This window comes from Vanacampus margaritifer, chromosome 20, assembly GCF_051991255.1.
Source record: "Vanacampus margaritifer isolate UIUO_Vmar chromosome 20, RoL_Vmar_1.0, whole genome shotgun sequence".
Taxonomy (NCBI): domain Eukaryota; kingdom Metazoa; phylum Chordata; class Actinopteri; order Syngnathiformes; family Syngnathidae; genus Vanacampus; species Vanacampus margaritifer.
In genome coordinates, this window is record NC_135451.1 from 16,652,104 (window position 1) to 16,664,219 (window position 12,116).

The 12,116-nt window shown below is 45.8% G+C and overlaps 1 protein-coding gene across 2 annotated transcripts; it reads left to right on the forward strand.

Annotated features, from left to right (window-relative positions):
• Positions 1–215: 215 nt before the first annotated feature.
• On the forward strand, positions 216–11,959 carry topbp1 (DNA topoisomerase II binding protein 1). 2 transcript variants are annotated; one of them, XM_077554441.1, is made up of 28 exons: positions 216–630; positions 716–812; positions 973–1,107; positions 1,190–1,333; positions 1,545–1,726; positions 2,094–2,287; positions 2,354–2,530; positions 2,782–2,954; positions 3,587–3,750; positions 3,832–4,079; positions 4,440–4,765; positions 4,856–5,028; positions 5,456–5,667; positions 5,845–6,173; positions 6,413–6,598; positions 6,698–6,813; positions 6,899–7,022; positions 7,101–7,274; positions 7,784–7,871; positions 7,949–8,129; positions 8,257–8,486; positions 8,563–8,705; positions 8,782–8,869; positions 9,025–9,188; positions 9,262–9,390; positions 10,187–10,276; positions 10,356–10,517; positions 11,208–11,959. In XM_077554441.1, exons 2-28 carry the CDS (start codon positions 726–728, stop codon positions 11,334–11,336), a joined length of 4,548 nt encoding a protein of 1,515 aa, XP_077410567.1. In that variant the 5' UTR covers positions 216–630; positions 716–725; the 3' UTR covers positions 11,337–11,959. The 2 variants fall into 2 exon arrangements, with proteins under 2 accessions (XP_077410567.1, XP_077410568.1); XM_077554442.1 differs by having other exon boundaries at positions 7,101–7,259; positions 11,208–11,352.
• The last annotated feature ends 157 nt before the right edge of the window (positions 11,960–12,116 follow it).

Sequence of the window (12,116 nt, forward strand, 5' to 3'; positions counted from 1 at the left end):
TCAACCCTAACCCTAACTTGAATAGATTAAAGAATTGTTTGCTGGTGTCGCACTCCACTCGGTTTACTTTGCTTGTAACACAGGAAGTAAAGCACTTACGATTATTAAAAACATGGTGAACTTAACGATTTGGTGAATGAACCAACAAATAAATGTTAGTGTATTTGTTACTTTTTCAACGAATTACCCACAGTTAACGGCGTTACAAGGAGGAGTTTATTCGCATGTGCCACTTTTCCACACGGTTCAATTAGCTTGTAGCCCCGGGAAGTGACGTAGTGGCGCGAATAACAAGGCAACTTTCCAATGTAGGCATCGAAAAAGAAAATAGAAACAAAAATGTCAGTGTATTCGGCGCATTCGTGACAAATTACCCGCAAGTTCAAATGAGTGCAGGCGATATTTTATCAAATGTAAAGTTGTTTGTTCGTATTTTAACAAATCAACCGGTAACAGCCTTCGAGTAATGTCTCGTAAAACTAGCACGGGCTGTGTGACAGTTGCAGTAACGCTTTTCTACCATTCCTTCTTATCCAGTTTCTTAAAAAAAAATAGAATTCGTTTGATTAGTGTTTAAGTAAATTATCCCGTTGGTATTTTTTTCTGACGGTATTCAAGCCCCCGGCGGAGGTGAGTAGTAAGTTTAGTATATATAAGCTCCATGTTAATGAAGCTGTAGCTAACATTCCATATGAAATGTGTTGTTTTTTTTTAGCTTGGCCATCATGTCCAAAGAAGACAAGGAAGGTTTCATTGTCAAGTTTGTCGGAAGTAAAGGACAAACATCAGAGTATGCTGCTAAAGCTTATGAGGTGAACTGTTGTCTGACTTAACGTGGTTCCAAAGGGGTGGACATTTTCCCATTAATTCCCCTGCAGCGTTTCCAACTTTGAATAAAGAATTTTACAATCTTACTTTAATGCAAACAATTCGCACCAACAACATTTGATCTTTGTCATCAAATGTTTCCAGGCTATTATGGAACTGCAATCTGAAAAGTACGTCAAGAAGATTGATGAAGAAGCCGTGTTAAAGATGGACCAAAAGGACAAATCTTTGTTTGTCTTCACTGACTTTGACACACCCGCCTTCCAGCACTGCAAGAATGTATTATCCTGTTTTATTCTCTTGAGTGTTAATGCTGACGACTCTTTGACGTCATGTTCCCTCTTTGCGTCTTTTCATGTAGCTCGGCTGTCGGCTCGTAAGTCCGCTGGTGGTGGTGTTCTGCCTGCAGACGCAGCTTTGCGTTCCTAAAGCGGAGAAGCCGATCTACAACATGGCCATGGCCAACGTCACCGTCTCCTGCACGAGCCTGGATAAAACTGCCCGGGTCAGTCATCTGTTTATTAGTCTCTCAATGGGGAAATTTACAAATTCACCCAGAGATTAACCCCATATGCATGTTGGAATAACTGGCAAGTCTTTTGTCAAATATAATGGGTAAAATAAAATTGCATGATAAATAATAGGGTTATTGTTTTCATCAGTTCTGTGAGTATCAGTTAATTTTAGTAAATACTTCTTAATGTGTGTGTTTGCAGGCTGAGGTGATGGATCTGGTGCAGCTGATGGGCGGGCGCGTCTATCTTGACCTCAACGTGTCCGTCACCCACCTGATTGCCGGCGAAGTGGGCAGCAAAAAGTACCTGGTTGCCGCCAACCTGGGCAAACCCATCCTGCTTCCTTCCTGGATCAAAGCGTGCTGGGAGAACTCTCAGAACAGGTAACACACCCACTTTATTACATTGCTTGAAGAAACTACAGCTGAAAATCAGGATTAAAGAGGATTTGACATTCAGCAATCTTAAAAGTAGGATTGGTTAAAATACTTCCTGTTTTCATTCTTCTTTAGTCAAATTTACACGTGTCAGACAAATAAGTCTGCTGCCATCTAGTGGTGCACAGTAAAATTACACTCAAAATAAACAGGAGGCAGAACAAAATGCAGGAACAACTCTGTAGGAAAAAAAATCTTCCTTGGAGGGCTGGCTTTGCACTTCCTGTAATACCCTTGCATGTGGGAAAGGAGAGCCACAGTCGACACATTGCAGAAGTAATACACATAACAAGATGCCTGCCCCCGTATTCAGTCTGTTCAGGTACACGGAGCTGCCCATGGAGGACCACTTGTGCCCGGTGCTGCGGGGCTGCACCGTGTGCGTGACGGGTCTTTCCACCATCGAGCGCAAAGAAGTGCAGCGTCTGTGCGAGCAGCACGGCGGCCGCTACACGGGCCAGCTCAAAATGAACGAGTGCACGCACCTCATCGTCAACGAACCCTCGGGTAAGATGGCGGCGATTTCGCTGTTACGGTTTTTCCCGTCTCATTGTCTTGCCTTTTCGTCTGCAGGTCCGAAGTATGAGTGCGCGCGCAAATGGAACGTGTACTGCGTGTCACTGCGCTGGCTGTTCGACAGCATCGAGAAGGGCTCCTCTCAGGATGAGCGTCACTACACTGTGGAGCGCGCTGCATCCAAAAGCGCCGCGCCAAACACGTCCACGCCCACCGGCATCGGTAAAAAGGAAGGTCAGTCTGCGTGGCGTATACGCCACATTCAGGAAGCTTTATCTTCTTTATTTACTGTCAATTCTGCAGTATGAGAAAGTATACAGAGAATTAAAAAAAATAATTATAGTTCAAAGATTAAGGGGAAAGTAGAACGAGTGATTTGAAGTCTGAACATAAACAAATAAATAAAACTCGTTTCTCAAGGCACCATTGCCTGCTAGTAGGCTTTGTCTCCACTGACAAAATGGACGGCTGCTTTTTGCGTGCAGAGCGTCCTTCTCTGCTGGGTTTGAGCAACATCTCCTTCAACGCCAGTGCAACAGTAAACGACACGGCCCTCACCAACGGAAACGTCAGCCGTGCAAACGTGGACGTTTCGGACACCGCCGACAGTCTGGATCTTACCGTGTGTCCCGCTGACGACGTCCTGGATGGCTGTAAGGTAATTGGTTGCGCTTATCACATGCAGTCTCACAAAAGTGAGCACACCCCACACATTTGTGACAATATTTCATTATATCTGAAGTAGGGGTGTCAGGCGATTACATTTTTTTTTCTCGTAATTAATCGCATTACTTCATTAGTTAACTCATGATATAATCGCAAATTTTATATCTGTTCTAAATGTATAATAAAAATGTACAATAATTTCTTTCCCCTAAGTCTTCATACTCTTGTTAACATAAAAGTGGAAAAACATTAAACTAATAGAAATATGGCTGCATCTTTTACTCATTGATACAGTCATTTCATAATAATTCATAAAATTGAGTTAAAGTTAAAAAAAAGTGTGATATTGATTTATGTTGAGGTAATTTTTCTGCCACTAGATGGCATAATTGCATTTGTAAGACGTTGGTGACCGCTCAGTGCATTTTTCTTTTCACATTAAGAGCGATCTAATCTTTAACATGAAGTAACTTGTGAAATTCTGCACATTTTAAAATTGTAAAATACAACCTGCCGCCAGTCTCCACAAATATATGCATTATTATTAAATGTATTACTACACATTCTCTCAGACGGTTACGTGAGCTTTTGTTTCATGGTTTCCTCGTCACGACTGTCGCGCAGTTGTATCTGTGCGGCATGCCCGTGAAGAAGTTGGAGAAGCTGCGTCGCCTGGTGAGCGCCGCGGGGGGTCTTCGCTTCAACCAGCCCAGCGAGGAGCTCACACATGTGGTCTTGGGAGAACCGGACCAGGACCTCAAGACTTTTCTGTCCAAAGCAACTCACAGGTTGGCTCCAAGTCCAGGAGCATCACGGGAAAGACATGCACAATACATATTTTTATTTTATTTTATTTTATTGATTTCCAGACCTCACGTGGTGACAGTCCAGTGGCTGCTCGACTGCTTCGCCAAAGGCCGTCTCCTCCCGGAAGAAGGCTTCCTTCACCCGGACTGTTTGCCTCCCTCCCGGGCGGAAGTGCTGGTTGCGCCGGCCCGTCGCACCGCCACCTCCAGGCCCTCAGTTGGACCCCCTGCCGCCAGTCCCAGCACACCAAGACTGAAGCAAGCGGAGGAGGACCTCCTCTCGCAGTACATGGACGACGACCCGACAGGCTGTGAGTTTTGTGGCACTTGATTGTGGAAACCCTCTCATTTTATTTTATTTTATTTTTTTTGATTTTTTTTTTTTATTATTATTTTTTTCTGGAGAGCTCAGTATTGTTCATTCGGTAATTTTACCGATTTGACATGTCATCATCATTGCGCTCCTTTTTTTTGTAGTTTTTATTTTTTATTTTTTTTAATTTGTATGTGGGTGAAGATGTGTATGTGTGTGCGTGCGTGCGAGTGTGTGTGTATTCATTAGTTCACCTAAAACCTATTAAAAAAAAAAACTCTCATTTGGATCTCTGCCCCCACCTAAAGATATTTTGCATAAAGCTTTATTTTGGTGTGACGATGTGTTTTCTTTCAAGTTGATGAGCCACCGTCAGCCGAGCGTGACAGCGGGACGTCCGTCAACGCGGCCGCCGAGCATTCCCGCACCCTCAACCGCAGCGCCAGACTCGAGTCGGACTCCACCGTGCACGAGGCCAGCGAGGCGGGTCTCTTTGCCGGAAAGCGTTTCCTGCTGCAGGGCTTCGGCGCCGAGGCCGAGGCCCAACTCTCCCTGCTGGTGACGGAGAACGGAGGTCGGGTGTCAGTGAGCCGCACGCGCGTCGTCGCCGACTACGCCGTGGTGCCTCTGCTGGGCTGCTCGGTGGAGGCCACAGTGGACGAGGTGGTCACTGATACGTGGCTGGTGAGTTCACAACTTTTCTCATTTTTTTTTCTGAAGATTTTTTACTTAAAATTGTTTCAAATGTCAGCTATTCCTTGTTGGACTCAACAGGCCACGTGTGTGGAGATGGAGTGCCTCTTGGAGCTTTCGTCCAATCCTCTGTTCACTCCCGTTCCCGTGATGGACGGACGTTCCCCCCTCACGGATTGCGTCCTTTCCGTCAGCCAGTTCACCGGAGCCGAGCGGGAGTCGCTAGTGGAGCTGGCCAAACACCTGGGAGCCACGTGAGTCGTATTTTTTTGTCCTTTTGAAACGCTTTATACTGTAAGTGCAGCTCTGCTTACCTTTTGGATTTGACATGATAGAGTTTCAGACAGTGTAGTCTTGCTGCAGCTGGCCATTGCTTAAAAGTGGCTCTGGATCTTCACCGATCCTCACTTCCATGTCACAGGTGGAGAAATTGGGTTTTGGGGCTGTTATTATGTAAATTAGCACAGTAATTACATCACAGTGGGGATAAAATTCAAAAAGGCATATTCACAGATTGATTTTTAGAAACATGCATGTCACTTTTGACTTAATTGGTTATTTTCACACTTGATGGATGGGCAAACACTTCATTAAGCCAATTATTTTTATTCAAGCAATTACAAAGTTAAGTTGTCATATTCCTTCCGCTAGACAAGTTTGTGCAATTCTTGACTCCCACAGTGTCCAGGACTTCTTTGTGCGCTTGGCCAACCCAAATAAAGGAATGCTGGCCAGCACTCACCTGGTGCTGCAGAGCCCGGACGGCACCAAGTACCAGGCGGCCAAGAAGTGGGGGCTCCCGGCGGTCACCATGCACTGGATTCTGGCGTCGGCCAGGACCGGCCAGAGGGCAGCCGAGGAGCGCTTTCTGGTTGACCTGCCGCTTTCTCCCGGTTTGCAAAAGTTCATTCGTGTATGGCGCATCGACAACATATTCGCAGCACTTCACTTTTTCCCACATTACGTTACAACTTCATTCCAAAATGGATGAGAGGCACTACAAAGACGTGCGACTATTTTATAACATCCAATACTTGTGCCATGACAGCGGTTTTATATTTCTTCCCCAGAAAGGGAGGAGGAGAGTTTTATCGCCGCCTCCCAGAGGACACCCATGCCGCCGCCGCCGCCGCGACCGGCACGCTCCTCTCCAGAGGTCCCGCTGCTGGGTCCGCAGAGCGGCAAGGCGGTCACGCCGCTAGATTTGGGACGCTTCCAGAGCAAAGTATTCCGCTCGGTGCTGGACGAGATGAAGTCCAAAGAGGACCTCAGCGCGTCCAAGCAAAACCAGGAGGGTGGCCGCAGGAAGCCCCTCGGCAAGGAGCCCTCGCTGCAGCTGGACACGCCCTCGCGCTTCCTCAGCCGGGATCAGCTCTTCAGACCCTCCTTCAATGTCAAGGTGGGGCCATTTGCAGATTTTGGATGAATTGTCCTTCAAAAACACAAGTTGGAAAACTTTTGTGCCCGCGTTGTCATTCGTAGAAAAATAAAGGTTTTATTTCCTAAAACTAATTAATTAAGTTATTTAACGAATTCAATGATTAGATACATAAATTAACTAATTTGAGTTATTAAAAAAAAAAAGCAACATTTTTGCTGCTCGATAGTGTAACACATCCCAATGTTTGTTACCTCTAGGATGCCTTGGGGGTGTTGGACACGCCAGGCGGGAGATCAAAGCCTGGAGAGAGGGCGGAGACGCCGCTGACCGACGTCGTCAACAGGAACCTGAAGGTGGCGCTGGCCAACAGCACCCGTGGCAGCCACGTTGCCGACATGCAAGCGGCCTTCGCCAGCCCGCAGCTCAGCACCAGCAGGAAGGAGGTTGGGGGTCACGTCTGTTTTTTTGCTGGCCCCCTCTAACCTTTTGTTATTTGTTGTCTTTTGTGTATGCTTTGCTTGAACACTTTTCATTATGTAAAGGCAGGAAAAAAGGCGGCCGACCCGCTGACGGGCGTCGTGATTTGCGTGGGGAAGAAGCTGAGCAAGATGCAGAGCGAACTGAACGCCGTGGCCGCCTCGCTCGGAGCCGAATTCAGGTAGTCACAACCGACTTTTTTTCTCTATGCAAGCAAAGAAACATAATGCAAAAAAAAAAACAACAACACCTTTTTGTGTGTAAAGATGGGCTTGCGACGATACCGTCACCCACTTCATCTACCAGGGCCGAGCAGGTGACAACAGTCGGGAATACCGAGGCGTGAAGGAGAGGGGCTTGCATGTGGTGTCGCACCATTGGCTGGAAGCTGTACGTCTCCTGTCGTGTTGTCCACATACCCTGTCGGAGCTTTGTAATCCCAGCATCTGTTGTGTGGTTGTCGTTCAGTGCGCCGAGGAGCAGAGGCACGTCCCGGAGTCTCTGTATCCTTTCACCTACAACCCCAAGATGAGCCTGAACCTCAGTCAGGTTCCCAGCAGCGCTCAGAGGTCTCCACCTTCCACGCAAACACAACTGCAAGACATCACCGAAGCCCGGGATGACAAAGTACACACAAATAATGTAATGCTGACTTTTTTTGTGTGTGGATTCATAGGCACAAAATTGACCACAAATGATCTTCCCAACACACTTTTGTGTCATTTCAAACTCAAAATTGCCCTTAAAAAAAATGGCTGACATGATTTGATTTAGAAAAAGTAAACGTAGCTCCTCCCTAATACAGTTACTGTCCTGCTTTCATATTTCAACTGGCAGCTTCTTGTGGCGTCTTATGGCTTTTCAGAAAAGCAGAATTATTTTTTTTTAGCAAATAGCAGGATTTAGGTTCCACTGAGTCCATCAAAAAATACTTTTAACTTTGGGTCAGTTTGATCTGCAACATAACAGGATGGTTGATAAATGTACACCTCCCCTGACAGTGGCAATCAACCGATTACTTTTGTCAAGGCAGATTTTGTGATACCGTACAACTTTTGTACTTTTTGCTGTTGTTGTTGTACCTCATGTGGCCACAAGGTGTATGATGGTGCACACTTACAGTTGTTAACATTTAAGCATCCTTCTTCCAGTCTGAGCACAAACCCGCAGAGGACGCTTCCACCTCTCGCCGCACAAGTGATGGAAGCAGAGATCAAGACAACCTTGCGGACAAGACCGGTGGGTGTTACGCCAGCCCTCTGTCAACTTACAAAAAAAAAAAAAGTCACATCATTTATTTCAACGATTTCTTCCAGATATTACCGAAACGCTGCAGATGAGAGAAAACCTGCAAAAAACACTACAAGAAATCATGTCGGCCACCAAGATAACGACCGGCAGGCGGACGTCAGTGCGGCTCAGTCGGATGGGGTCCACGGGGACAGACTCCTCCCCCAACACTCCTGGCGGCAGCAGGCACACTCTGGAAGCATTAAGGTAGGTATAGGCTACATGTTAATTAAAAAAAAAGTGCTTCAAGGAAACATAGAGGGTTGACTATTCATAACAAAATTTGAGGCAAATTAAAAGTCGACCCTTCTTATGTGATGTGTCTTCATCTCAGGGTCTCCGGGGCGGCTGTTCTGGATGTCAACACGGAGCCTTCCCAGAGCGAGCAGATCGTTTGGGATGATCCGACGGCCAGAGAGGAACGGGCCAAGCTGGCCGACAACCTGCAGTGGCCCGGTAGTCCCTCGCAGCACTCGGAGCCTCTGGTGCTTCGCTCGCAGGCCGTGCCGCAGCAAAACAGCCAACTCAAAGACTCCATGACCGACTCTGAGCTGGTGGAGATGGGTATGGACGTTTATTAAAATGTGCCAATTTTTTATTTAGATTTTTTTACTTTATTCAGCCTTCTTTCTCCCATCAGCGGCTTGTGACGTCATTGACCAGCAAATGGGCAAGAAGGCCACAGCGCCCCCAGAGGAAGATCCGCAGCATGACATCTTGACTCCCGAAGCCCCCAGCATTGCCTTCCCCCTCGCCAAGCCCACAGTAGCTCCCAAACCAGAGGTGAGAGTTCAAATTGCATGTGATGAGCAGAGATGTCTGGATGCTGGGGAAAAAAAAGTCGTATTCCTACTTTAAGAAGGAGCTGAGGACGCCACCCAGATTCCAGATGTCCTCGCTCGCTCCCGAGGAACGCATCGATTACAGTCACCTCATCGAAGTGCTTGGTGAGTCCTTAAATGAGTCCTTCTGAATTTAGCCTACTTGTGGTATTGAAATTTGGCTTATTGTGTCTTTTCCTGAAAAAAACTAAAGTCCCAGGAGGATTAAGACCATTGCTTCCTTTTTTTTTTCTTATTCTTCTGGTCTGCTCCGCCCGTAGGTGGCGTCATCCTGGACAAACAGTCGTTTGACCCCAGCTGCTCTCACATCATCGTAGGCACGCCCCTGCGCAACGAAAAGTACCTGGCGGCCATGGCGGCCGGCAAATGGATCCTGCATCGCTCCTACTTGGAGGCCTGTCGATCCGTGGGCCGCTTCATTCCGGTGGGCTTAACCACGTATTCCGCCGTCATTGGGATTATTCGTCATAATGTTTTTTTTGTGTCGCGCGCTCCAGGAGGAGGACTACGAGTGGGGCAGCAGCTCCATCCTGGACGCTTTGCCCTCCATCAGCTCGCAGCAAAGGCGCTTAGCGTTAGCTGCCATGCGCTGGAGGAAAGCGCTAAGGGGATCCTCCAAACAGGAAGTACGTGACGGCTCATACATAACAACTTCACCTCGCAAGTCCCTCTGAAATTATGCGGCAATTCAGAAATGAAATAATACATTTGAATGGGTGGAAGACTAGTTAACGCTCTGTGAAGTTGATCCATTTTTATTGAAGTTTGTTTGAAAATATATTTTAGAGATGTTAGAGGGACTAAAAGGAGGCAGCAATGTCTCATTTTTACAAACACAACACACACGTCAACCCATTATGTACGTTTCATCATCAAATTGAATTTCTTACCGTATATGGGTGGGGGGGGGAACATTTTTAAATTGTAACATTTGTGAGTATAAAATGTTGGATAAAGGTCTTTCTGGCATATTCTAGCAATCACAAAAAAAACGAAATCCGTTTTTATAACTTCGAGTGATTTAATGGTTATTCAGGTTTAAGTGAAATGAAAGTCGTTGCAATAGCACTTTTTGTGTTGTGTGACTTTTCAGTGCTAAACAAATGTGTAAGACCAGTTAAGATTTCAAACCAGAACTGTGAAGCCTGTCAACCACTACAGCACTGTGCTGACCCTGAATAATACTTTGTCAAATGATAATTACGTACTTGCATTCTTGAGAGGAAAGAAAAAGTTTGGGTGATTAAATGTTACTTTTGATTTCGGGATAAAAATTCAGTTCAAGATTCCTCATTCCTGTTCAAAATGGAAAAGCATCTCTCAAATCAAGAGTCCTTATTAAGCCTGTATGTTTTTTGTTTGTTTTTTTTAATGGCAATTTGGTGTGTTAAGCAGCACTACGTTTTTTTTCTCTTCTTCCAGGGAGCCTTCAGCGGTTGGACAGTGATGCTGAACATCGACCAGAGCCGAGAAGCCGGCTTCAGGCGCTTGCTGCAGTCGGGCGGGGCCAAGGTTGGCTGCCGGCATCGTCATCATCAACACGACTCAACATTTTCACAAACTCTGATTTTTTTGGTCTGATCTCGCCCAGGTGCTGCCGAGTGCCTCGCATTCGATGTACAAGGTAGCCACGCACTTGTTTGCCGACTTCAGCCGCCTGCGACCGGGAGATTTCCGGGTTGACGTGTCGGACGCCTCCGCCCAGGGGGTGACGTGCCTGAAGCCCGAGTACATCGCCGACTACCTCATGCAGGTCACCGCACGCAATTGCCCTGTCATCACATGTGCTGAAGAACTCATCATCGTATCAGAAAACAAAAATAATGGATTTTTACTACTCACTGTTTTTTCTGCTATAAAAGTATCGTTTTGAGGCCGTTTTGTGGTATCTAGAGGTCAAGAACTATATTGAAAAAGAGGGGAGGAGCTTCACTTATTTAGGCCATCGTCAAGTAGTGCTTTGGCACTGTTGTGTGCCTTCTGTGAGATATAATGACCTTTATTACCACAATGTAGAAATTTTGCATTCTTTCAGCATCAATAGTGGACAGAAAATAATGAGAAAACCAAAAATAACATGAAAAAATATTTCCGTACTTGTGGATTCGTTTTTTAATAATTATTATTATTATTGCCATTTGCTTGTGTGTTCAGTAAGTGAAAGTAAATTATATTGCGGGCGGGTCTTGAACGTATCCTGGGCTGTGATCAATGGGGGTTCACTGTGATGTGTTTTTTTTTTGCCATTTTTCATTGCTGAACCAAGCCTGAAATTGAAATGTGAAAAGTCATTCTTTATTTTATTTTTTTCTTTCAATTACCAATTGAAGATGGAACGGATGAATGATGCCCAGGTTGTTCTGTATAGAAGCGGCGGGGCTATTCCCGTGCCTTTCGGACACTTTTATGCGTCAGGATTTACGACGTTTTGTCCCCCCTGCAGGAGCCCATCCCTCCTACGGCGCTCTACCTCCTCGCCGGGAGCCCCCCCGAAGAGGCGGCCGGCGCGCCGTCACTGAAACGCAAAGCGGCTGAGCACACCTCCCGGCTGAAAAAGTCTCGTCTGCACTGAAACTACCCCCTTGCAAAATATTGTAAATACGATTGTTTTGTCTTAAGAAATAAAGTCAGCATAGCGCACGTGGCGTCCCTCTGTCGAGTCTGGCTGGAGGAGACTGCAGTGTGGCTGCAGGCTGTGATTGATGACTCTTCGGAGGGCCCTGCAGAAAACGTCCAGTCATGCTTTGTTATTGGCTGCAGACACGCTGGCTGATCTGCAGGGGGCGCTACATCGTCACACTTGTGTTGTTGATGGTTGATTTGCTCCATTTGTTCTAGGCACGTGGATTCATTTGATTCATCATCCGGTGAGACGTTTCTCATTATCTCACTTTGATTAATTGTCTTTTTGTTTCGTTTGGGCCCTTTACAGTCTATTGTCATTCTGGCTGCTTGACTGTGCAGTAAACACCAGATTGTGTTTACATTTTCATAAAGGTGCAAAGTAACAAATGACTAATACTTTGCACTTATAGGTATACTTTCATACAGCACTATACTTGAGTATTTCCATAGCTGTACTTTCTAGTCCTCCAAATTAGGCTTATTACTATTTAATCCTGTTTTTGCAACAGCAATGTGGAAAAACAACATCTAATGCAGGAACAACAATAAAGTTTAACATAACAAAGTTAAGTCACTTTCACCCATTTATTGAATAGGACAAACAGGACCAGGATGAAAGAGTTTGTCAAGGACAGAAAATGTCCAAAAGATCAAACTTGATAAAAAGTGGCTGAAGTTGCATAAAATCAATTGTTAGTCTATTTCATAGCCTCCTACTGCTAGTTTG